This window comes from Ciconia boyciana, chromosome 21 (assembly GCF_034638445.1).
Source record: "Ciconia boyciana chromosome 21, ASM3463844v1, whole genome shotgun sequence".
NCBI classification, from domain to species: domain Eukaryota; kingdom Metazoa; phylum Chordata; class Aves; order Ciconiiformes; family Ciconiidae; genus Ciconia; species Ciconia boyciana.
This window is the reverse complement of record NC_132954.1, coordinates 5,328,463-5,352,060: the sequence shown is the minus strand read 5'-3', so window position 1 is coordinate 5,352,060 and position 23,598 is coordinate 5,328,463. Positions and strand designations below refer to the sequence as shown.

The 23,598-nt window shown below is 54.7% G+C and overlaps 1 protein-coding gene across 13 annotated transcripts in view; it reads left to right on the top strand.

The window, feature by feature from the left end:
- Positions 1 to 23,598, top strand: part of MACF1 (microtubule actin crosslinking factor 1) — a 149,764-nt gene that overhangs the window by 82,266 nt on the left and 43,900 nt on the right. For 11 of the 13 annotated variants that reach the window (XM_072885342.1, XM_072885338.1, XM_072885340.1 and 8 more), the window contains 13 exons: positions 125 to 301; positions 1,445 to 1,568; positions 1,894 to 2,102; positions 2,488 to 2,805; positions 3,593 to 3,759; positions 4,876 to 5,032; positions 5,862 to 5,979; positions 7,472 to 7,534; positions 8,329 to 8,570; positions 9,039 to 9,168; positions 9,965 to 10,164; positions 10,884 to 11,379; positions 11,987 to 13,458. In XM_072885342.1, the coding sequence (XP_072741443.1) occupies positions 125 to 301; positions 1,445 to 1,568; positions 1,894 to 2,102; positions 2,488 to 2,805; positions 3,593 to 3,759; positions 4,876 to 5,032; positions 5,862 to 5,979; positions 7,472 to 7,534; positions 8,329 to 8,570; positions 9,039 to 9,168; positions 9,965 to 10,164; positions 10,884 to 11,379; positions 11,987 to 13,458 (3,873 nt within the window). The remainder of the gene's footprint in view (positions 1 to 124; positions 302 to 1,444; positions 1,569 to 1,893; positions 2,103 to 2,487; positions 2,806 to 3,592; positions 3,760 to 4,875; positions 5,033 to 5,861; positions 5,980 to 7,471; positions 7,535 to 8,328; positions 8,571 to 9,038; positions 9,169 to 9,964; positions 10,165 to 10,883; positions 11,380 to 11,986; positions 13,459 to 23,598) is intronic. The other 2 variants (XM_072885339.1, XM_072885332.1) reach the window with 1 other exon arrangement.

Sequence of the window (23,598 nt, the reverse complement as noted above, 5' to 3'; positions counted from 1 at the left end):
TGGCGAGATTGGCTTTTTTATTGGTTTTTTCCTTTTCTGATGATTTCTGTGTGTTCTCCAGTGGTGCCCAGGTTGCTCTATGCTTGCGTGCACCCTCCCGTTATGTCTTGTGTCTCCTTTGCAGTGCACCAAGCTTGGCTCCCACCTGAACACCTTGCTGGATCACTACCAGCAGTTCCAGGAGGTGGCAGAGTCTCTCAGGACGTGGCTGCAGGAGAGCGAAGCTGGCGTTGGGAAACTGCTCTCGGAAACAGTTTCTTCGGATCCGGCCGTTCTGCAAAAGCAGCTCACCAACGCTAAGGTACAGAGTCCTTGGGTGATCTCCTGGGGGAGCGTTGGAGCCCGTATGGGACTTTGGCCGCTGTCCTGAGCAGCCGCAGTGCAGTCAGCAGCAGGGAAGAGACTGGATCCGCTCGCTTTTTTTGCTGGTTGAGTGCAAAGATGTACCTTCAGGCTCAGGAGGTCCCAGGGCTGCAGATCGGGGGGAGCCAGACCCTTCTGAGAGGTGCTCGGAGCAAGGACCAGGGGCTACAGTCGCAGGCTGCCATGGGGACATCCCAGCGGGACATGGGGACACATTCCATTTGCTCAGGGACATGGTGTAGTGGTGGGCTTGGCAGTGTTAGGTTTACGGTTGGACTCGATGATCTTAAAGGTCTTCTCCAACCTATACGATTCTGTGATTCCTCCCCCGTGAAGGTGGCCAGGCACTGGGACAGCCCAGACCCCCTGAGCCAGCTCCACGTGCAGCATGAGGTTGGACCTTCCAACCTACATTATTATTTTTCTTAACGATTTTGTGATTTTAATGAACAGGATCCCTCAGCAGGGTTTAAATGGAGCACTGAGCTCCCCGCGGGTGCAGGTCTCTTGCATGTCACCCACCAGTGACTTTACCCTGTCTCAGCACTGGTGAGGCCGCACCTCGAATGCTGTGTTCAGTTTTGGGCCCCCCACTACAAGAGAGACATTGAGGGGCTGGAGCGTGTCCAGAGAAGGGCAACGGAGCTGGGGAAGGGTCTGGAGCACAAGGCTGATGGGGAGCGGCTGAGGAACTGGGGTTGTTCAGCCTGGAGAAAAGGAGGCTGAGGGGAGACCTCATCGCTCTCTACAACTGCCTGAAAGGAGGGGGTCGATCTCTTCTCCCAAGTGACAAGCCATAGGACAAGAGGAAATGGCCTCAAGTTGCACCAAGGGAGGTTTAGACTGGATATGAGGAAATTTTACTTCACTGAAAGGGTTTTCCAGCACTGGACCAGGCTGCCCAGGGCAGTGGTGGAGTCCCCATCCCTGGAGGTATTTAAAAGCCGTTTGGGTGAGGTGCTCAGGGACATGGTGTGGTGGTGGGCTTGGCAGTGTTAGGTTTACGGTTGGACTCGATGATCTTAAAGGTCTTCTCCAACCTATACGATTCTGTGATTCCTGTGATTCTGTGTCAAAGCAGCAGCTGCAAGGAGACCTCGCTGAGCATCAGGTGCTGGTGGAGAAGCTCCAGAAAGCGGCTCGGTCCCTGCTGGAGGTGCAAGGGGAGCCAGCCCCGGACCATGGGCACGTTCAGGAAACAACAGGTACAGAGGAAAGCAGCCGCCCGTGTTAGCAGGGATGGTTGGGGAGAGCGTGAAAACCAACCAGGGAGGGAGGAAAGAAGAAATCTCCCACTTTTGGGGAAAGGTGGGGCAGAGGCGCACAGCAACGCATCTTCAGGGCTTGTGTTTGCCCGTGGGGAGGGCTGAGAGCCAGTTTGGCTGTTTGCGTTGGGTCCCCTGTCTCGCTGGGGATGGGGATTCGGCGTCAGCGAGAGTTTGGCAGGAGCCAAAGGCGGTACTTGCTGCTCTCTGAGCACCAGGCGAGAAGCTCTTTGCCGCTGATTCTCCTTTGCGCTGAACTCGGCAGATGCCATCGTGAGCCGCTTCCAGAGCCTCTCCCAGCAGATGGCCGAGCGCTCGGACCTGCTGCAGAAATCCATTGCCCAGTCCCAGAGCGTCCAGGAGAGCCTGGAGAGCCTCCTCCAGTCGGTGGCTGAGATCGAGAAGAACCTGGAGGGCGAGCAGCCGGCCGTGCTCTCCTCCGCCTCCATCCAGGACTCGCTTGCCACAAGCACGGTAAGGCTGGTCCCTGAGCTCCCCGGCCTCAAACATGCCTGTCTGCGGGACCCGAACTGTGCAGGCAGTTGCTGGGGGTTAGCTACAGCATTCTGAAAGCACAAAAAAACCCCTAAAAGGAGATTACGAGCAGAAAGTTTACTTAATTTCTTTAAGCTGGGACGCAGCCCTGTTGAAAGTCTCTCTTTGCTGATAAGCAGGCCTTAGGTATCAGGCACCAGGAAAAGGCAGAGCAGGTTGGGGAGATCAGAAAGGAAAACCAGGATAGAAAACTATTCTTGCCCAACTATTCTTTCCCAAGGGTGGCCCAGCTTCTTCATGCCAGTTCAGTTTTGCTCAAGAGCCTTCCTAAAATGGCATCCCTTTCTGTGTGTGCTTACCACAGAAGCTGAAGCAGGACATCGCCAGGCAGAAGAGCTGTCTGGAAGCCACCCGGGAGATGGTGACACGGTTCATGGAGGCAGCAGACAGCCCCACGGCCTCTGCCCTGCAGGGCAAGCTGGCAGAGGTGACGGAGCATTTTGGCAGGCTGTGCCAGCAGCAGCGGGAGAGGGAGGACGCGCTGAAGGGCCTCCTCCCGAAGGTTGAGCAGTATGAGCAGCTCTCGGAGAAGTTGCAGCAGTTCACGGAGAGCAGAGCACGGATGTTGGCATCTGGGAACCAGCCAGACCGAGACATCGCTCGCTTCTCCCAGCACATCCAGGTGAGATGCAGGGGGAGAAGACTCCACCTGCGTCAGGTTTCTAAGGCAGGGCCGTTTTGCAGTGATTTCTTCCTGGGCAAAACCAGCCCCTGGTTCACTCCCAGGCTGGCAAGATCCGCAGGACCTGTGCTGGCTCTTTGCCTGGGGAAGGGACCGCGGCTGGAGCGGCTGAGGCTGTTTCCAGCAGTGAGAGAGGGGAACGGCATTTCCCTGGAGCCAGGCTGGTTTTTGGAAGGGATCTCTAGCCAGGCTCTTAGGGGCCAGCCCAAATATAGCAAGGTTTTACCGATTTAAAGACTCCACAGGGTTAATACAGCAAAATGCCCGAGTGTTGGCAGTAAGCGCAGTGCAGGATGTGACAGAGCCCTCGGAGATGCCGTGCCCTCCGTGGGTCCTGGTGGGCAGTCATTCTCTGAGTGCTCTGCTGCGGGAGGTGGTTTGACCGCAGCCTCAGAAATGCTCTACATTGGTGTAAACCCGGACGCTTGTGTTGTGGGGGGGTTGTTTTGGCTTGGTCTAGGGCCCCCCATCCCATTCCCTGTGGGGTCTTACACCAGCACTGGGGAAGGTGGGACTTGCTCCTGCAGCTGCTTAAAGTATTTGCTGAGCTGGAGCCGGAGGAGCGAGTGGGACTGAGCCGTGCCCACCCGTTCGGCGCTGGTGCAATTCATGGCGCTGCCCGCAGAGGGTCTCTCCGGCTCGCCAGGACGTGGGGCTGTCCAGTTCATCCCCTCTGCCCGAGTCTGCTGGCGAGGGCACGATCAGCATCGCCCTTTGCTCTTGGCAGGAACTGAATTCGGAGATGAGGCAGCACCAGGAGGACCTGGCCGCCCTAGAGCACCTGGCCGCGGAGCTGGGCTCCTGTGGCTTCGCCCCCGGTGCCTCCCAGCAGCAGGAGAAGCTGCAGAGCCTGAAGAAAGACTTCCTGCAGCTGCAGAAGGTGGCAAAAGAGAGGTGAGTCCCAGGGACCCGGCCAACTCCCTGGGTCGGTGAGTTTAGGGGTGGCTTCGTGGTCAGAGCAAGACCCCGTGGAGATCTCCTTTCCATGGGGGGGGCATGAGCGAACTCTTGCTGCCTCCCTCCTCCCACGCCAGGAGACGTAAGGCAGCTCGCTCCAGCTGACGCTTTTAAAAAAAGCCCTGGCCGGGGGCGTTGTGAAAAATTCCTGGTGCTGCAGGAGCTGGCGTTCGTGCGTTTCCCGGCGTGTGGGCTGCCACGGCTCCATCCCAGAGCATCTTGCCGGAGGGGAGCGGGATGCTGGCGGGGGATTGGGAGCCTGCCCCAGGCGTGCTCTCCGGGAGGTGACAGAGCAGAGCAGACTGTCCCCAGAGTCCCCTAAAGTGGGGGTGAAGGGGGGCTTTGGTACCAGCTTGAGCTCGAATCGGCCCTGGCAGCATGAGCAGGATTGGAGGGGCAGCTTGCCTGTGTCCCCGGGGGGTCCCACCTCCCAGGCTGTATCTCCAGCCTCCCTGGTGAATATGGGGAAGGTGATGGGGGAAAAGCAGATGAATCTCATAATAATCCCCAGAAATTCAGCACCGCACAGAGAACTGCCTCCGGCCGGCCCTGCACAGGCTGCTCGCAGCTGCGGTCGGCGAGGGTGAGCCGGAGGGGCCCGTGGCTCCCGTCCTGGGGCTGCCTTGTTCCTCCGGGACGGGCTGAATAGATGAGAGCTGGGGAGGAGGGGTGGCAGAGCCTGGCCTCCCCCGGGCTGCAGCTGGCTGGAGCGAGACGGCATGAATGAGCCCTCTCTTCCCGAAATCTTCTCCCCCCCCGCCCGGGCAAAGAGACTGGTGCAGAGCTGGCGCAGGTTGGCAGTGGTGGTCCCACGGTGGTGCCGGAGCGGCCCTAAAAGTGCCACCGGCCACGGCTTGGGGGGCCAGCAGCAGTGAGGGGCAGGCTGCGGCGTGCACCCCACTTTGGCTGGCACTGTGTGCGCTGTTCCTAAGCAACATCTAATAATAATAATAAAAAGAAGGGCTCCTAGAGACACAACTGTGCTACATTCAAGCGGGGGTAATTGCAAGGCAAAGCACGAGCTCTGACTCTCCGAAACCTTTTCACTCGCAGAGAAAAGGATGCGTCGTCCTGCCAGGAGCAACTGGACGAATTTCGGAAGCTGGTCGGGGCCGTGAGGAAGTGGCTAAGGGAGAGCGAAGGCAAAATGCCGCCCGCCGAGACCTCCCTGGGCACCCAGGAGCTGCACAAGTGCAGGCAGCAGATCCAGGTGGGCAGCGGGAGCCGGAGCCGGACTGGGAAAGTTGGCAGCTGGTGTGGAAACGCTGGAACATGGAATAAATCCCAGGGAGCAGAGTCCTGGGAGGTGCTTTATGGTCTCAAGAATCCTGGGCTTCCCTGTACTTGCTGCTGGGCTGCAGCCCCTGGTGTGTGCGCATCCAGTGGTCCCTGGCTTGCAGGGAAGGGAGCAGTGTGAAGGTCCTCCTGGGCACTGCCTGGTTTCCCTTCCCCTGCTCTGCCGGCTCGGGGTGGAGATTTGGGAGCGGGAGACCCGAGCACGCTCGTTTTCGCCGAGTGTTTCCCCTTGCTAGACATGGAAGGTGGCCTCCCCTCATCTGAGCCCCCGCTCCTCTCCAGCACCGTGATGCTTTAAATCAGGATGTGCCAAGGGTTTGACTCAGAGGCAGAGCAGCGTCTGCTGAGTCACCCGCGGCCCTCGCACCCCACGGCACGCCGCTGGGCTCTGGCACGCTGCCGGGCTCTGCCGAAAGCTGCGGGGACTGGACTCGCATCAGGCTGGGTTGTGTTGAGAAGAGGAGGGAGGTCCCCGAAACAGTAGGAAGGGGAATAAGGTTTCCTGCGACAGACCCGCTAGTTAGGGAAGAGCTTTTCACTCTTTGATTCCCCCCGACAAAAATAAACGTAAAAACACCCACTTTCCCAGCGCAGTCTGCTTGCCCGGTGCTGGTGTGACCTTTGCCAGTTCCCTGGGTGCCGTGTCCCGGTGCCACCGAGTCACCACAGAAGTGACGGGCGAGGAAGGGAGGGCTGTGACGAGGCAAGCTCAGCCCCTGATCCCGGCCTTTGCTTTTGACCAGGATCTCCTGGAGGAGTGGAAGGGGAAGGGGGCCCAGGTGGAGGAGATCGGCCGCAGAGGGACCCTCCTGGAGAACCTGATCGTGGAGATTACGGCCCCCGACACCCCATCCAAGGCAGGTGAGTCGCAGCCCAGCTCTCCCGAGGATGCCTCCTTCCTCGGAGCTCTGTTTGCTCTAGCTGCATCTTCTCCAAGCCTGCCTCAAGCAAAAAATGGGGTTATTTCCCCTTTTTAACAAACTTCAGAGAGCCCGTGGTGGTCTAAGTATCACGGGGCTCAGCCCAGTGGTCAAGTTGCTGCCGCTTGTTGCGTTAATGCATCCGCCGAGCACTCGGAGCCCACCAACTTGGCTTAATTTGCTGTAGTTTAACGAGCACTGAATTACCCTGCGTTTGGCCTGAGCCCAGCGTGGGGACGCGTACCGCTGCTGGGACGGAGCACGGGAGCTTCAGGCTGCCGCAGCGCGGAGGTCCGGGCTCTCGGCCCCGCAGGGAGCTCGTAGAGGCGGCTCCTGCTTTCTCTTGGTGATGTGCTTCAGCCTCCCGGGGACCGGAGCGTTGTAATCAAACTCCAGTATTTGCATTTCGTATCTGGATGAAATTTCAGACTGCGATAGTCAGATGTGATTTACCAGTCTCCTTTTTGGCTTCAAGCCTGTGAAGCAATGAGATTATGTCTGGTTCGTTTGGAAACCAACGAGAAGATGTCTTCCAGCTCGTCAGAACAAGTCTCTGGACTCTCATCATCGATGAGCGTTTATGGGAATTCACACTCTAGATATGTTTGTTAGGGTTAGCTTGATGAGCAGTTCAGTGGGAAACCTCCAAGAGAAGTGGGGAGAGGCTCGTTGTGGGTGACCCACATGGTCACCCATATGCAGGGTGACCGAAGCTGCAGCCCCTGACATCCGTGAAAGCTTTAAAATGCATGGTTAGAAAGAGAGAGACTTGCCCAGTAATGTTTCTGATGAATCCCCCTTTGGTCGTGAACGTAGCTGTGATACCTGGTGTCCAAGGAGGGGACGCTGACGCATCCTGCGTGGAGCCTCTTGGCAAGGAGAGCGTCTCTGCACCAAGGCAGGTTTAAATAGCTTCATCCCATAAGAAAAGGAGAATATGGGGGAGTTAATCTTTTCAGGGGAGTTAATCTCTTCAGGGAAGGCATTCAGAAGCCTCACTTGATATTATAATTCACAAAATCGTGCTCAGGGTAGCAACTTTCCAAGGGTGGAGAGGTGGCCAGTGGCCCCCGGTATTATGGTCCATGCAGGTGCCACGTCCACTGTGGGTGATGCTGGGAGAGGTGCCCAGCTCCAGACAGCTTCAGCTCTTCTGCTTCTGGTGCAGCAAGGCAGGAGCAGCTCCAGGAAAGCGAGGGGTGCGGGTGTGTCAGGAGGAGGAGAAATAAACGGGCTCCAAATCGAACTAATGTCCATCGCTCGGCGCCGAGCCCGTGGGTTCATCAGCGCCAGGCAGGTGGGCCCGTGGAGACGCCGCGTCTGTGCTTGGTGGCCAGTGTGGTCCGTGTCGTGGAGGGCCGTTCATCGCTTGCTGTCTGCATTCCTAACGCGTCTGTCTTGTCCCTCTGTCTGTCTCCGTCCCCTCTGCTCAGGTGCCGCGCTGACCGCACCGGGAGGGTCAGTAGGCAGCGTGAACGGATACCACACGTGCAAAGGTGAGCTTGCTGTCACCGCTGTGCCGGCACGCGCGTGCCGAGGCCGCCTCGCTGTCTCCCTGTCCGTTTTTGTCTGTGCATTTCCATCCGTGAGAATATAAACCACAATGTGACACCGTCAGCATCCTGGCGCAAGGGAAATGAGCCTGCAAATAGGCTTGTGAATTCTCAGCCGTGCTGTGCGGTAGCCGGAGCCACGGGACGGGCAGGCGGTGATGGAGGGTGTAGGTCAGGCTGAAGGACGGAAAGGGGCAGCTTTGGGGAGTGACAACACCCTGACACCCCATCGGGTGGTGTTAAAAACTGATAAATGGGAGATCGTTTTAAGGCCTGCAATTAAATTTATTGGTTCTAAGGGATTATAACCCATCCAACCTTTCAGTTTGAAGAGCAATTTTAATTATTGCCCGTTATCTGCTGTTAGTTCACCAGTTCAACGAGACAATAGGTGCATAAAAATGGCTTTATATTTTGGCGTCAAATTATTTAACACTGTATTAGCGGTGACATTGCGAAAGGGGGGCTCAGCTTGCATCAGTCTCACAAACACGAAGGCATTTGCTTTGTTTGCGAACTGTCAACATGCATACGTGGTGCAACTGGAAGGGCCCCTCTGGCATGAGAGGTGAGGATAATCTGACATTGCTCTGCAGACAGACGGACGGCAGCGTGGCCTCTTGCTCCTCCTGCTTGGCCGGCTGCGGCTGCCCGGGGCTAGATTAGTACCTGGTGGTCCAGGTTAAGATGGCCAATGCAGGCAGCGGTCTTCATCTCAGGCTGCTTTTTGGAAACAGATCTGACCGAGATCCAGTGCGATGTGTCAGACGTGACCCAGCAGTACCAGGGCCTTGGCGCGGCGCTGCGGGAACGCCAGCAGCAGCTCTCCGCTATGCTGGAGAAGATGCAAGAAGTGCAGGAGGAGGCAAGCTCGATGCTGAAGTGGCTGGAGTCAAAGGAACGAACGCTGTCGGAGCTGGATGCCTCCTCCTCGCCCACCAAGACGGAGACAATGAGAGCCCAGGCTGAGCACAACAAGGTAACTTCTCTTCCCGAGGAAAAAAACGGGGATCTGAGCACCTCCTTCCGAAGGGTCTCAGAGATTCCAGCAGGGCTAGAAGGATTAGCAACGAGGATCTGCCCTGGGTTAAAGAAGGGCTTTCCCCAGGAGGCGTCACAGGCGGGTCCGTGGAGCAGGAGCCCCTGCACTGTGCTCGACCCTCTTTGCTTTTTAGAGCGGTTGCTTCCAGGCATTTGGCTCAGGGGAAAGGAACTTATCTGTAGCCCTTGTTGCTGGGTCACTCCAGCTTCTCCTGGAAAGCAATCCCCAGCCTTTCCCTGCTCTTGGAGCCAAGTTAGCTCATGATATGGCTAATAAAATGCAGTGATTTCATTAAAGAGCAAAGAGAAATTGTCCAACTCCAGCTTGTAGCTGCTGCTTCGTTCCTACTTGGTGATTTCATTCTTTTGCCCTGTATCTGAAGAAGTTCAAATGATTATTTTCCAGGCATTTCTGGCTGAATTGGAACAGAATTCTGGGAAGATCCAGAAGGTAAAGGAAGCACTTTCTGGCTTGCTGGAGAAATATCCCGATTCTCCAGAAGCAGCAAACTGGAAGAAGATGCAGGAGGACCTGAGTAAGTGCCTGAAGCACTTAGTGAGGCTTCTGTCTTGAAACATCACATTAGAAGTGGTTCAGGATTGCAGGGCGATTCCAAAGGCACAGCAGAGCAGAGTCACTTCTAATTAAAATTCAGTAAATAGCAAAGTTCTCTCTAAGCTGCCTGGTGTACAAGGTGTTCCTGAGATGAACACTGTCGTGATTAATGAAATCTCTTTGATGGATGTATATTTTAAAGACTTGCCTCCTTAAATTACTTTAAAAAAAAAAAAGCATTAGTGACATGGGTTGATTATTTTGATTAAAAGCTTCACTGCTTGATATAAAATTCTAGTCATTAGTAAGGCTATCCTAGGTAATCAAATGTTGACTAAACAAGACTGTGTATTTAAAAAGAAGCCCAGAGATTCTCTTCTTTGAAATAGCAGGAACGCGGTTACGGAGTTCTCCGTCCAGGAGATCTGAATGTGCTGTGTGAGGACTGATACACATGAGAGTATCCTCATTTATCGAGCCAGGGATGTGAGATGGCTCACCCAAGGTCAGACCACCTCGTGGCAGTAGTGACTAGAGCGCAGAAATCCTGCTTGCAAGGTTTTTTTTTTTTTCTATGAGCTTCAAGACCCACGTAGCCATTAGAAGTGGGTAACAGCTTATTAGATGGAGAGTGAATAGAGCCCACGCTAGTTTTATTGAAAAGCTGAGGAGGTTTCCCATTGGGGAAACCACGGGGAAGGTAGAAAAAACCTTCTCGACGGAGGGGTGGGCTGGCTGGGAGCGCGACCACCGCGCCAACGCAGCCGGTGCTTCAGATTGCAGGTGGGAAAGAGCCAGCCAGGCAACGGCTGAGCGGCAGCAGAAGCTGGAGGAGTCGGCGAACCAGCTGGCCAGCTTCCAGGCTGCCGAAGCCCAGCTGCGCCCCTGGCTCATGGAGAAGGAGCTGATGATGAGCGTGCTGGGACCCCTCTCCATCGACCCGAACATGCTGAACGCGCAGAAGCAGCAGGTCCAGGTGAGCCGGGAGCCGGTTTGCGTCTCCACGGTGGGTTCAGGACAAGGAGGGGAGGGTGTCTCATCCAGTATGTGAGGTGGAAGATTGCACTCGGAGTTATTTGTCTCGCAAGCGCTCTGCCATGCAGCGAGTGTTGGGAGACCTCGTGGCTCCTCTCCCAAGTCCTCCAAACCCCGCTGAGCGCAAAATACCGTGAATGACTTGAAACGGGTGCAGCGCTCGAGCTCCCTTCCCCGCGCTGGATTGACTCATCAGTGAATCACTTGGCCCCTCTTGGAGAGTGAAATTGCTTTAAACAAGACCTGTGATGATGCTCTGCAGGACTTGCTAATGCTACCCCTCCGCCGGGCAGCCTGCCCTTTCCAATCCTCCTGCTTCCAAATCCGAACATGTCCGTGACCAGCCACATCATAAAAGAAAATGCCCCAGTTAAGCTAATGAGATTTCCTTCTCATCTAACTGGTTTATGTCACATTACACAGCAGTAGGACAAATAAGAGAGAGAGCAAAGTACTGGAGTCGCAGACCCCTCCCAGCTTTTTAAGTTGCAAGGTCACGGTAAAACCTGGTCTTCCCACCCCGGTTGCCGTCCCACCCCAGGGCTTATTCCTACTGATTCTGTGGGCTGGATGAAGCCCCTGGAGGTCTGGTTTGTTTTGACTGTGTGTACTTGGAGCTGTCAGTTTTATGCAAACATTTTTATGTTATTTCTGTTCCAGTTTATGCTGAAGGAATTTGAAGCTCGCAGACAACAGCATGAGCAGCTCAACCAGGCAGCTCAGAGCATCTTGACTGGCCCTGGAGATGTTTCTCCATCCACTAACCAGGTGCGGGAAGAGCTCCAAGGGGTTAATCAGAAATGGTCCGAGCTAACGGAACGCCTCAACTCCCGCTCCAGCCAAATTGACCAAGCCATAGTGAAGAGCACCCAGTACCAGGAGCTCCTCCAGGGCCTCTCCGAGAAGGTGAAGGCAGTTGGGCAGCGCCTGAGCAGCCAGTCTGCCGTCAGCACGCAGCCCGACGCCGTGAAACAGCAGCTGGAGGAAACCAGTGAGATCCGCTCGGACCTGGAGCAGCTGGAAGAGGAGATCGCAGAGGCTCAGACCCTCTGTGATGACCTCTCTGTCCTGATTGGGGAGCAATATCTCAAAGATGAGTTAAGGAAACGTCTGGAGACGGTGGCACTTCCTCTCAAAGGGCTGGAAGACCTGGCAGGTGAGACAGCACGGAGAAGTTGCTTAAGAGATGTTGGGATGTCGAACTCCACCCCTGCTTTTGGCAAAAGGGCTCTCCCATCACTGGGTTTCTAGGAATAATAGGGGAAGCACCATTTATCATTGTTTAGGGTGCTCCATGGGTATTTTATGTGGGACTAAGCACAGGAGAGTTCACACTTCAGACATCCCTGAGCCTGGAGAGCGAGCAGAGATGTTTAGTCCCACTGATGCGGCTCTTCAACAAGCCTGCCCGGCTTGCAGCGGCATGGCGTGTGCTGTGCTTGGGGAAAAAAAACCTGGTTCCTCAATTCGGAATGGGGCATGGAGAAGACCCAGTGGCCACCCTGTAATGTTGGGATGCCTCTTCTAGTTTCTAAGAGGTTGCCTTTAGAGACTAGTCAGGAGAACTGAGACTACTGCGTTACCATTGCCTGTTACTACTTAAGAAATTCATGAATCAGTGAGCAAAAAGGCTAGTGATGCAATGGAAAGCTCCTTCCTGTTAATCAACACACAGTTGGTGCATCTGAGATGATTTAAAATAATTGCACTTTGCTTATTTGATTTCAGCTTAATTGTCGTGTTCTAATCTATTTCCATTTCAGCCGACCGGATGAACCGACTGCAGACTGCGCTTGCAAGTTCCCAGCAGTTCCAGCATATGTTTGATGAACTCAGGACCTGGCTAGATGACAAACTGTGCCAGCAAGCTCAGAGCCAACCTATTTCTGCTAAACTGGAGAGGCTACAGAGCCAAATTCAGGAACAAGAAGAGTTCCAGAAGAGCCTCAACCAACACAGTGGCTCCTACGAGATGATTGTAGCCGAGGGAGAATCTTTGCTGCTTTCCGTCCAGCCCGGAGAGGAGAAGACCACTCTGCAAAACCAGTTGGTCAGCCTTAAAACACACTGGGAAGAGCTCAGCAAACAGGCTGCTGATAGACACTCTAAGCTCAAGGACTGTTTGCAGAAAGCTCAGAAGTACCAACGGCACACGGAGGACCTCCTGCCTTGGGTGGAGGACTGCAAGGCAAAGATGTCAGAGCTGGAAGTAACTCTGGATCCGGTGCAGCTGGAGGCGACTCTTCTGAGATCAAAGGCTATGCTGAGTGACGTGGAGAAGCGTCGCTCCTTGCTGGAGATGCTGAACAGCGCTGCCGACATCCTGATTGATGCTTCTCAAACCGATGAGGATGACATTCGGGATGAGAAGGCTGGGATCAATCAGAAGATGGATGCCATCACAGAAGAGCTGCAAGCCAAGACGGGCTCCATCGAAGAAATGTCGCAGAGGCTCAAGGAGTTTCAAGAGAGCTTCAAGAATATTGAGAAGAAGCTGGAAGGGGCGAAGCACCAGCTGGAGATCTACGATGCACTAGGGCCGCAAGCCTGCAGCAACAAGAATTTGGAGAAGCTCAGGGCACAGCAGGAGGTGCTGCAGGCCCTGGAGCCACAAGTGGATTATCTGAAAAACTTCACTCAAGGTCTAGTAGAAGATGCCCCAGATGGGTCTGACTGTTCCCAGCTCTTAAGCCAAGCTGAGGTGGCTCAGGAGGACTTCAAAGCTGTGAAGCAGAAAGTAAATGACTGCTGTACGCTCATGGAAAACAAGCTTGAAGGGATCGGCCAATTCAATAATCGGGTGAGGGAGATGTTCTCTCAACTGGCAGATCTCGATGATGAGTTAGACAGCATGGGCCCCATCGGAAGAGACTCTGACAGCCTTCAGTCCCAAGCAGAGGACATTCGCACGTTCCTGGGCAAACTCCACAGGCTGAAGTCTGACATTGAAGCTTCTGAAAGTGAATGTAAGAAGATGCTGGAGGATGAAGGGAGCCCCGATTTATTAGGACTGAAACGTGAATTGGAGACACTGAATAAACAGTGCAGCAAACTGACCGAGAGAGGCAAGAACCGTCAGGAGCAGGTAGAAATGACACTGTCTCGTGTCGAGGACTTTTACAACAGGCTGAAGGAGCTGACCCACATGACAACCGCGGCGGAGGAGAACGAGGCGTTGCAGTGGGTGGTGGGAACAGAGGTGGAAACCATCAACCAGCAGTTGGCAGACTTCAAGGTAAGTCTTTATGCTATCATGTTTTTTAAGTGGTCTTTGGTGTTTGAAGGTCTGTCTAGTGTTGTGGTCTTTCGTGTAGGACCTCTAGGCTTCAAGCTATCGCGGCTTGGTTGTTCGTTGCTATAACGTCAGCATTTTTGGTGTAGTAAAATATCCTTGCTCTGGAGAATATAAGATCAACTGTTGGACTTGATAGTCTGCGGTGAAAAGGCGCAGAAAGATTTTGTGCTTGGGAGGAAAAAGCTTTTCCCTGTTCTCCTTGTGATGTGTAATGTTGGCGTGCCAGTACCTCATGGGTTTGTAGAGGTGGTTGGCATTTAGGTTTTGGGGGAGGGAGGGATGTTTTTGAGCCCATCTGAACTGTAAGTTGGCTTCATCTGAGCGTCTAGTCCAGATCAGATCATCCTGTAGGTCTTTCTACCTGGTCTTTCATTCCTGCTTGCTGTTCACTTCATCTGGGACATATATAAGTCCATTTTTGGGGTCGTTGGGTACAAATAAAGCCACAGGTAAACTGTGGGACAAGGGGGACGCACAGGGAATAACACCAAAGCAAAGTTTTGCCGTGGGCTGTTCATGTTTCCAGCAAAGAGCTGCTAGAGACCATCAAGGCTTGCATGAAATGCTGAGAGAGGGAAGAGTTGGAGTGTGTTTGATATTTTTTTATACAGTATTATAGTGTTGGGTCATGCTGTTACACTACATTAATTATATTAATACTGCTTAGAAATTCTCTTGCTGTGAAACTTCTATTACTGATGTGCTCGGTAGCTGCTGATTGGGCTGATTTACATCTGGCTGCTCGTTTCCTGGTGTTAATGGGGGCTGGGAGAAGGAGGTGTTTTTACAGCCATTTACTTTTCATCTCATGGCTAATTGATCCCGTTCCACCACTTAATAGCTCTGTGAAACCTTCACCAGGACAAGGTATTTCTGGTTTGGGGATTGCCTATCCAAAAAAAGAGCTGGGAAATGTTACTTACAGAGCAAACTCAAACTCATCTGATCGTGTTGCTGTTAACTCTTGTGTTGGGCAGTCTTTTGCATTGAGCTTATATTGATGGGAAGGATTTAACTTCATCATTAAACACCACACAGTCACTTGGAACAAATATATCCGAAAAGGAGTTTCTAGTCCTTAAAGCCAGTAAAACTTTCCTGCAGAGCAAGGGATTATTCCCGGTTGAGCAGCTCTCATTAGAAACGATGATGAAACCCAGCGTCGGTGCAGATTGCTTGGTTGGCTGGGCTGGCGAGCGGGGCTGGCAGGCGCAGCTTAACCCATCATAGCACTTGCAAATGGTCTCTATCTCAGTGATCTTGAGGATGACGCTTCAAGACAACAGTGTCCTGGGCTGCACGAGCCAAGGATGCTTTGGGGAGTGATGTGTCCTTACCAGGAGTCATTTGTTGGCTATCAAGGCCACACGGTGCAGTTGGGGTCTTTGTTCGTGGAAAAATGAAAGTTGCAGCAGTGATGGTAGGGTTTTGCCGTGTAATGGCTGAGAATAAAATGGGGGAGAAGCAAGAAGGGTGGATGGAGCAATCGCGGTTGCACAGCGGCATTCCTCCCGTGCACGGTTCATCCAGAGAGCAAGCGTTTTCGCACAAATTGTAAATGCTGCAGAGCAGATCTTTGCAAAGCTCATCTTACGGTTCTCTAAAGGGAAATGCAATCCCAGATATTGATCTGCACGTGGAAGGGCATCGCAGCATACGGGCAGGGACCGTCTGTACTCCGTACGTGCAGGAGGGAGAGCGGTGGAGAAGTCTGGCTTGAGCTCTGGTTGAAGCAGGGAGCACGGGGGGCTTTTTTTTGGTTTTGCACCAGGCTTTTATTTCTCTGCGCATAAGACAGTATCACAACTGTCTCCCTTCTTGGACTGCAAACAAGATGCACGCACCGTGTGTCCGTGGGGACCGGAGGCAGCTCCTCAGCTGGGCAGCGCTCCCCGGGGCGGCGTGGGGACGATGCAGCTGAGCGTGGGGAGGAGGATGGGGTGGCTGGGGCTCTCCAGGAGTGGTCACGGTCCGTCTGTCCAGAAGGCCCAAATGCAGGCATATATTATGTCTAAAGGCATTAATTTTAATGAACATCTGTGTAAATGAGATGCAAATCAGGCGTGGCCCCAGGGCTCCAGGCACGTTGCCAATGCGGCCCCGACAAAGGTGGGCACTTCTGGACTCATTGTGTCCAGATTTTAATAAAGAAGATATATCGGAGGCTTTGACAGAGGCCGCAAGCAGATGACTTTCGAAGCAGCTTTTACTTGAAGCTTCCCATATATTTCTCTTTTCCTGCCTGCAAACACCCCTCAAACTTGCCCCAAAAGGCCACAACCTACGACAAACCTTTAACTTTTGGAGAACTGCCACCCGTACATTTCCTCTCTCCCCCCCCAGCCCCTTTCCCAGGCCACAGAGGGGACTAATCCTGGCTACGGAAGGGATGAGCCCTCTCCCACCATAAGTGCTCCTCCTGGCCGGGTTTCTCGGAGCTGGGAGGCTGGGAAGTAGCTGTCAGACCTTGCTCGGGGGGAAGCTTTGTTTGCAGGAGGTATTTCGGTTCAGTGAGCGGGTGCAACAGTGGGGACGGCTACACCGAGGGGTTGAGCCCACGCCGGCTCCCGTGGCCATCAGAAGCCAGGATGGAGACGTAAGGTGGACCCTGGCCTTCAGAGGGTGGGGGAGAACTAGGAAGGGACTGGTTCGGAGCACCACGTTGTTAGAGGATTGTAAGAAACCCATCTGGAAGAGACGTTAAGGGGTCATCTAGTCTATCCCCTAGCTTTATGGTGAGATCAAGTGCAGCTAAAGTGCAGCATTTCTGTGGTTTGGAGTCTGTGCTTATATGGACATCCTGATGGATCGCTTCAGATACAGCTTTGCTACGGAAAAAATAACATGTTTTGAGCTTATGTTAAGCTGTCGGAGCAAAGGGAGCTCATCTTTAACTCCTGGTCTTCAGCATGAGTTTAACCCAAGTGACTGTCCTTCCATTGCTGCCTCCCTGAGGAGCCCCTCTTTTTGTATAAAAGGCTACTAAAAGTTGGAAGAATCTTTCCACGCCACATCACACGGCCAAGTCGGGCTCTTCAGGGCGAGGGACAAGCGACAGCCACCAGCAAGAGCTCCTCATAGGAGCTTTCAGGCCGGGGCATTTCTTCCCCCTCTGCTCTCGCTGCTGTCAGCTCAGGTTTCTCAAAGCTTACGCTAATATTAAATTTTAATGACTGGAATCAAATGAGCAACAGTTGAAATGTTACTAAACATAACAGCTATGTTGATTCAGTTCAGCAAACAGCAGAATTCCCCAGGGAAGCAATTCCCCGGGTGCGGATGCGAGATGAAGGGTCACGCGGAGGCGTAGGGGTTTTCTCCATCACGTGCGTGCAACATCAGCGACCCCTGAGCTAGAAGACCCCGAGTTACAACCCTTCCTACCAAAGACTGGGAAACTAATGCTGTGCTTCGGATAAAGCTTGTGCCGTTCAGTGCAAGGGGCTGATCTTCCTTTACGTGCCCAAGAAGCAGAGGTGAGGTTTGCTGGTTTGGAGCGGTGGTGCCAGGAAGCCCCAGGCACGGGCTCGTCCTCTCTGGCCGAAGAGCATCCATCAGCCGGGGCGGTGGAGAGCTGATGGAATCAAATTCTTCAGTGTTTTTTTGGGGAAGACTTTTGTGCTGGGGTAGCTTGGCCTCCTGGCTGAGCGAGCTCAAGCCTGGGTCTGTTTACTTTATCTTTTATACAGTGGATTTTGAACCTGGGTTTCAAAGCCTGGCTGGTACTTAGCGTTGGCGTTTCTGAGCTGGGACCCTCTTTGAGTCACCGTGTTGGTTTTGGACAAACTCTAACATGGCCATATTTCACCTACAAAGCAGAGTGTAACGCTCGGCCTTGGGTCAAAGGCGCTCGCAGGGATTTTTAGGCTTGCTGCAATCTAAAGCGATGCTGGGGAGTGGAAGGATGCCGCTGCCTCCCCCGTCGTATCATGCCAGAGTGGTTTTGGTTTGCTGGGGATGCTTTCCTCCCCGTGACGAAGATGGGAGCAGGAACAGGACAGCCTGCCTTCCTTCCGCGTTGTGCTCGATGGCCAGAAGGGATATCTGCAAGAATCTGGAGAACTTGACCAAGAGTGAAACCCAAGAAAAAGCATCAAACTTGACATAACCAAACGGTCACCGTCATGTTCAAATCGGTGCAGATGCAGTTGGCTGAAGGAGAGGACACGTGGCGACGTCTCCACGCGTGGCTGGACCTCCATCGACTCGCCGGCCCCCTCCTGATGCCGCGCCGCGGCCCCCGCCGTCACCGCAGCTGCACTTCGCCCCACGTTTGCTGGCGGCGTTGGGGCACGGCGGAGGAATGCCGGCGAGCCGGGACCTGCCGCAGCTGGCACACGCCGCGCCGCTTATCCGGGATCTCGCCTCCGAGTATTAATTAAACCCCACCCTTGCCCCAGCCGGAGAGGTGAGGGGGGAGCAGGAGGGGGTCTGCCGCGGGGAGCAAGGGACCACCACATCCCACCCTCGTGGGCGACGGCTTTGCCAGGGCAGGTTGTGGGGAGCGGAGGGAAGAGGTGGGATTTCGGGCTCCTGCCTCTCCTCCTGCCGTGGATTTTTGGGGAGGTTATTTGAAACCGGAGTTGCTCAATGCAGTAAACTCGGGCACTGCTCCTCCACGCCAATAAAGGTTTTATGCTGGACGATGGAGAGAGGGGGAGGGAGAATCCCTAGACAGCAATAACTGAAGCCACACTCCTGTTTTATTTTAGAGCAGGTCGGGTCGTCCGGGGCCCATGGAGCCCTCGTGCCTCCAGCACCCTCTTTGTCTGCTTAAATTAAAAAAAAAAAAAAAAAAAATCAGGAAAGAAATCCCAGGAGGGGTGATGCAGTGAGTGAGTAAAGCCCTCCACAGCATTACTCATCTTGCCATTCAGATGCCGCTCTCTCTAACCCTGTTCTGGGTCCTCCCCGGCTTCACCCTAAATAAAAGCAGCAATTAGCCGGCACCCCTGCACGCTCCCGCGCCCTCCCTGCCGCTGCCCCCCTTCGCGGCAAGAGGACGTCGGCTCTCTTCGGCGCTCTATTTATGACTCCTTTAATTCCCCCAACCTTTCAGACGGGGAGCTGACTCAACGGCGCTATCAGAAATGCCGCTGTTGCTAATAACTGTTCGCCTCGTACCCGGTGTCCCTGGGTTTCTCCCAGGTGCCGTTGCCGGAGGGTGCTGCTTTTCGGGAGAGGGGGCTGCCGGTGGCACGTGGCCTTGGGGGGGTACAAGGGAGCTCACAAGCGTCGCATCCCCTGCGTGAGCTGCTGTCGTTGCACGGGGCACTGGCGGCAGGGGAGACACGGGACGGGGACTTGGCTGCCCGGCGCCGTGCGGTGTTTCATGGTGGTTATTTTGCAGGAGGACTGAAATGGGTGGTTTCTTCCCAGAAGTTTATCCCATTTACTTTTGCAGAGTGCGCTCCTCAGCGGGCTGGGGACGAGCGCGGTCCCTGATTGCACAAGTGGCGTTTTGTGATCTTCCTAAGCTGTGCGTATGATGATCTTAGGGGTCTTTTCCAACCTAAATGATTCCGTGATTCTATGATTCTATCTCTGGGACCAGCAGCTCTGCTCTTGCCGCTGCAGAGCTGCTCTCAAGGATGCGCAGAGGAAAACCGGCATCCCATCTTGGGACTGCAGGGCTGAACCGGAGAGCAGGAACGAATCCGTGTGCTGATGAGGCGAGGTATTTACACCAAAGCATTTACACTCAAAGCCTTAATTTCTCGAGACGGCATGTTAGCTGCTGTTAGCAGGCACATGTGCTCGCAGGCGATGCCCGAGCACCCATCCCGGGCCTCTGGGGAGGCTTTTTTGGTAACTTCAGCCCCGATCGTATAGCCAAAGACCCCACGGCTGGGGGTGCATCGCCGGCGAGGGCTGCAGGGGCGGGTGGGAGAGGGGAGGTGGGTTTCTGGGATGGGATGGGGCAGGGAAGGGACACTCTGCCACTTGCTGTGCCCCAGCCTGGCCGAGGTATTTTTAACCCTTCTGTGCCCCCAGAGGAATGCGTGCGGCTCCCGACAGTCGTCCAGTTGGGAGCAGCTGGGTGGGACTGGGCTGGGAGCGGGGACAGGCTGCACGACGGTGTCTTCTCATTGAACGCTTTCCAGGCCTACTTAAAGTATCTCTGGCTAGTATTTTCAGCATCAGCAACACACGCAAAAATGCCTCCTCACTGACAGCTGTTAAGCTGCCTTAAAGGCACCATCTCCCCTCGTTGGAGAAGAGGATGATAAATGGGGGGTGATAAGCGCGGGCTGTGCTGGGTGACGGGGCTGTCACCGACCCTGGCTGGGGCGAGTGGCCCAAGCAGAGCTGCAGAGCCTTGGTGGTGTTTGGTGAGCTTCTAACCCGGTAATCTGGGAATGTTGTAAATAAACGTGTTTGCACAAGAGGCACTTGAGCCTGAGCGGCCCCTGCAGCCTCCTCCTTCCTTGGAAATAAATTTTATCGCAAAGGGAAGAGTAAACGTGCCCCCAGAGCTCGTCCTCCTCGAAGGGAGCGTTGCCCGTGTGCTTGTTCATCAGCGAGCTGCGGATGGGTTTTGACCTTGACTTGTCAGCGGGCAGGCAGGGAGGCACAGGCACTTTCCTGATCCCGAGCAAGCCAAGAACAAGAGCGAATTAAGCCAAGACCTGCTGAGACCGACCAAGTCATAGCAAGGCTTTTTTTTTTTTTTTTCTTGACCATAAAACAATTAGGCTGTGATCAAACGGCCCCTTTCAGGAGCCGGCTTGGGTCACTGCTCCAAAGCCACCCACTTGCAGATGCTTTGGTGACCCTGCAGGTCTCAGCCGGGGGCGATGGCCGTAGGAATGTCCCCTCGCGGGAGCACTTGTTAGCTGGTGGTGGTGACACTTTGCAGTGTTTCCAGGAGATACTAAAAATACCAGCTTTGCATAGGACTGGGAGAGCTGAGGATCTGAGGGAGGAGGAGATGGGAACCTTTTTTGTCTGCAAGGGCTGAGCAGAGGAGGGAGAGGAGCCCGGTCCCCGCGGGACGCAGCCATGGAGGGGGGAAGCGCGTGGTGGAGCGAGCACAGGACTTTCCCATCACCTCCAGCATCCAAACGAGTCACCGCTCGCTGCCGGGGAAGGGAGCGAGTGTGGCCACTGGGTCTGGAGCAGACGGGGGGCTTCTCCGGGAAAGGGCTCGGGCTTGGATTAGTCACCGCAGCGTTTCAAGAACAATTGCCAATTCTTCTGTCGAAGGAGTGGTTTAAAATGTCTCCCATCCAGAGGATTCTCTGGATGATAACGCACTTACCTCACTTCCTAAAGAGCCTCCAGAGCAGTTTATTAGTCACTCCATCCCTCGGCTCTCCCTCCTGTCCCCGATTATTCTAACACCGGGTGAGGAGTGGCTTCTGCAGTTTTCCGTTTCCCTGGGGTGGGCAGCAGGGTGGCAGCACCCTGCCCGTGGGTGCTGGGTCCCTGGCAGCATGGAGCGGGATGGTCAGAGAGCCCAGGGTGCTTCATCCACCCTCATGCAGCACCAGAGCAAAGCCTGGCAGCCACGGAGGGGAATTTGCAGGAAAACGGGGCAGCTGAGGACAAAAGTGGGCATTTCAGCAGATTGCACCTCCCGTGCCCAGCCAAGCCCTTGGCCGCAAGGACCCACTGCCCCAGCACGTGGCTCTGCCCTTCGCTTGCAGTCCCAGCCCGGGTTCTTCCCAGGCTGTTTCAGGGTGCCCTGTGTACGCAGACGGAGTCCCGGGGGAGCCCCAGGCTCTGCAGCGATCGAGCACCGAATGCCACGCTATGGGGCTGTGCCTGAGCGCTGCTATAATACGTGGGCTCCAGGCTTCATTCGGGAGAAATATTTATACCAACATCTATATTAGCTGCCTTGCAGGGAAAGCTCTATGGTGCAGCTCCTGCACCCTTGGAAAAATAAAATAAATTTTAAAAGGCAGTGCTCACTGCATGCGTACATCCAAACTGCAGAACGTTTCTCCGGGAGTTTGGTTTTTAACCTCTTTCTAAAACTTTTCCAGTGGAGGTGCAGACCCCCACGGAGCCAACCCAGGTTTCCTCCCCCAGCCCTGCGGAGGAGAGTCCCAAATTAACGGGCTCCAGGTTGCAAATCGCTGCTGGAAAGGCGTGCTGGCTCCCTGCGTCACGAACAGCCGTGGCCTTTGGAGAGAGCGATTGCGTGGTGGCAGAGGCCTGACATGAAATTGGTTTGAAGTCAGCGGTAAGCCGAGGGGATAAGGGAGCACCCAGCCTGGCGTGGTGGGATGGGATTAGCCCGGGTGCTGTTGCCTGGAACAGGCTGGGAGCTCAGGGCTTGCCCACGCGGCACCGAAATGGCAATCGCAAAGATTTGGCAAAAGGAGCGAGTTTAGGAGAGCAGCAGCGCTGAAAGGGAGATAAAGAAATCCTTCAGACCTTCCAACAAATGCAGCAAAGGCTTTATAAAACATGAATCCTCCGGTAAAAAAAGCGGTTTCTAAGGCAGATTTTGGGTGTGCGTGATTTGGCTTTGTGCTTTTATCGTGGTGTCTGGGGGAGGCTGAAGCTCACCCCAGGTCCCTCCGTCAGGCTGGAGGCTCTCGGGGTTTATCCCCTCTGCCTTGCTTGGACGTGGTGCCACGTCCCAACCCAGTGGTCCCTCCTGCCACCACCGGCTTGGTGACCCACACGGAGTCAGACACGGGGGACACGGTGACCCACACGGAGTTGGACATGGGGGGGGACACAGTCAGCAAAACCTGTAGGGACAAAGCTCGTGATGCTAAGTCAGGAGCTCTCCTGCGACCACCCTCGGCCAGGCTGGGCGAGCGGGTGCTGCGCTGCCCAGAGCAGGTTGGCACCAAGGTGAAGATGAAAGGAGCTTTGAGGATGAAGGCGGCCCTTGCTTCTACCCTGGGCTCATTAGCGATGTGTCCATCAGAGATCTTGAGCTGTCTCTGGGCTCTCTTGCTTGTCACATAACACAGGTCCCTCATTTCCAGCTGCTGAGATGCATTAAAAGAAAGCTAAAAATATATTGGTTTCCAAATACCGCTTTCCCATGTAAACAGTGGCGGCAGCGGCGGGCAGGATGTAATACAGTCGTAAACAGGGTGACATCACCCCGTGACGGGGAAGGCACGTGTCCCCGCGCTCCAGGGCCCGTGGCCGTGAGGAAAGCTTGAAACCTACGGGTCCGGGAGACAAATGGGGATGCTCCTACTTAAAGCAAGTCTGGGAAAACCTCCGCGTGGGTTTTAGCTGAGGGTCTTTATCTGCAGGACGTGGCCCTCGGATGGCCTGGGGTGGCGGTGGGGCACGAGTGGGTCGGGGCTGGGTGACAGCCCTCGCTAGAGCTGGTCCTCTCCCCGTGGCAGGCTGGCTGCCGAAGCACCGGCATCCCAGCGCCCAAGTGCGTCGTCCTCAGCCGTGAACCTCAGCTCGGGTTTGGCCAAAACGTGCTGGTAACGGGGCAGGCGAGAGGAGGTTTGGTGACTGAACAAAAGCCAGATGAGGGGTGCTGGTGGTCCGTTCTGCCCGCTGCCTCCGTGCCACAGGTCTGGCGAGCTGCAGAGTCAGCAGACGTGCTCTCCTGAGCTCGGGGCTGTGGCTCTGAAGCTCTCTCAGTCCTTTATTTCGGTCCGGGTGCTTGCCGCTGGCAGGGCTCCATGTGCCGGAGCCGCTCGGAGCCACCCAAAAGGACAAAATTCAGACGGGACCTTCGTGTCCTGCCCTGTCCTTCCCTTGCACCGACACAAAGCTCGAGCAAAGCCCTGAAATTGCAATTCCCAGCACCGTTTGGCTTCTGTCCCCATCGCTGTGGTGGCACTTGGTGGCTTAAAGCCATGACTTGGGGAACCTGTAAGAGCTTCGGCTGGGATCTTCAAGCCAGGCACAGCAGGTTTTTAATTGGCTTTGGTACTTGCCGAATATTTCCCTAATGGTTTTAGAGATGGGGGGATGTGTTGGAGGAAGACTTGGCTTGCTTCTGGCACGTGACTCGGTGAGGAAATGGGAAAAGAATTTCTGGCTGTGAAACGGCAGCTCCACGTCGAGATCGTTCCTTCTTCGCAGTGGAACAAAAAGCCTCCGCGCCCCAGCCCGGATGCCTGGGATTCCTCGCGGAGGGGC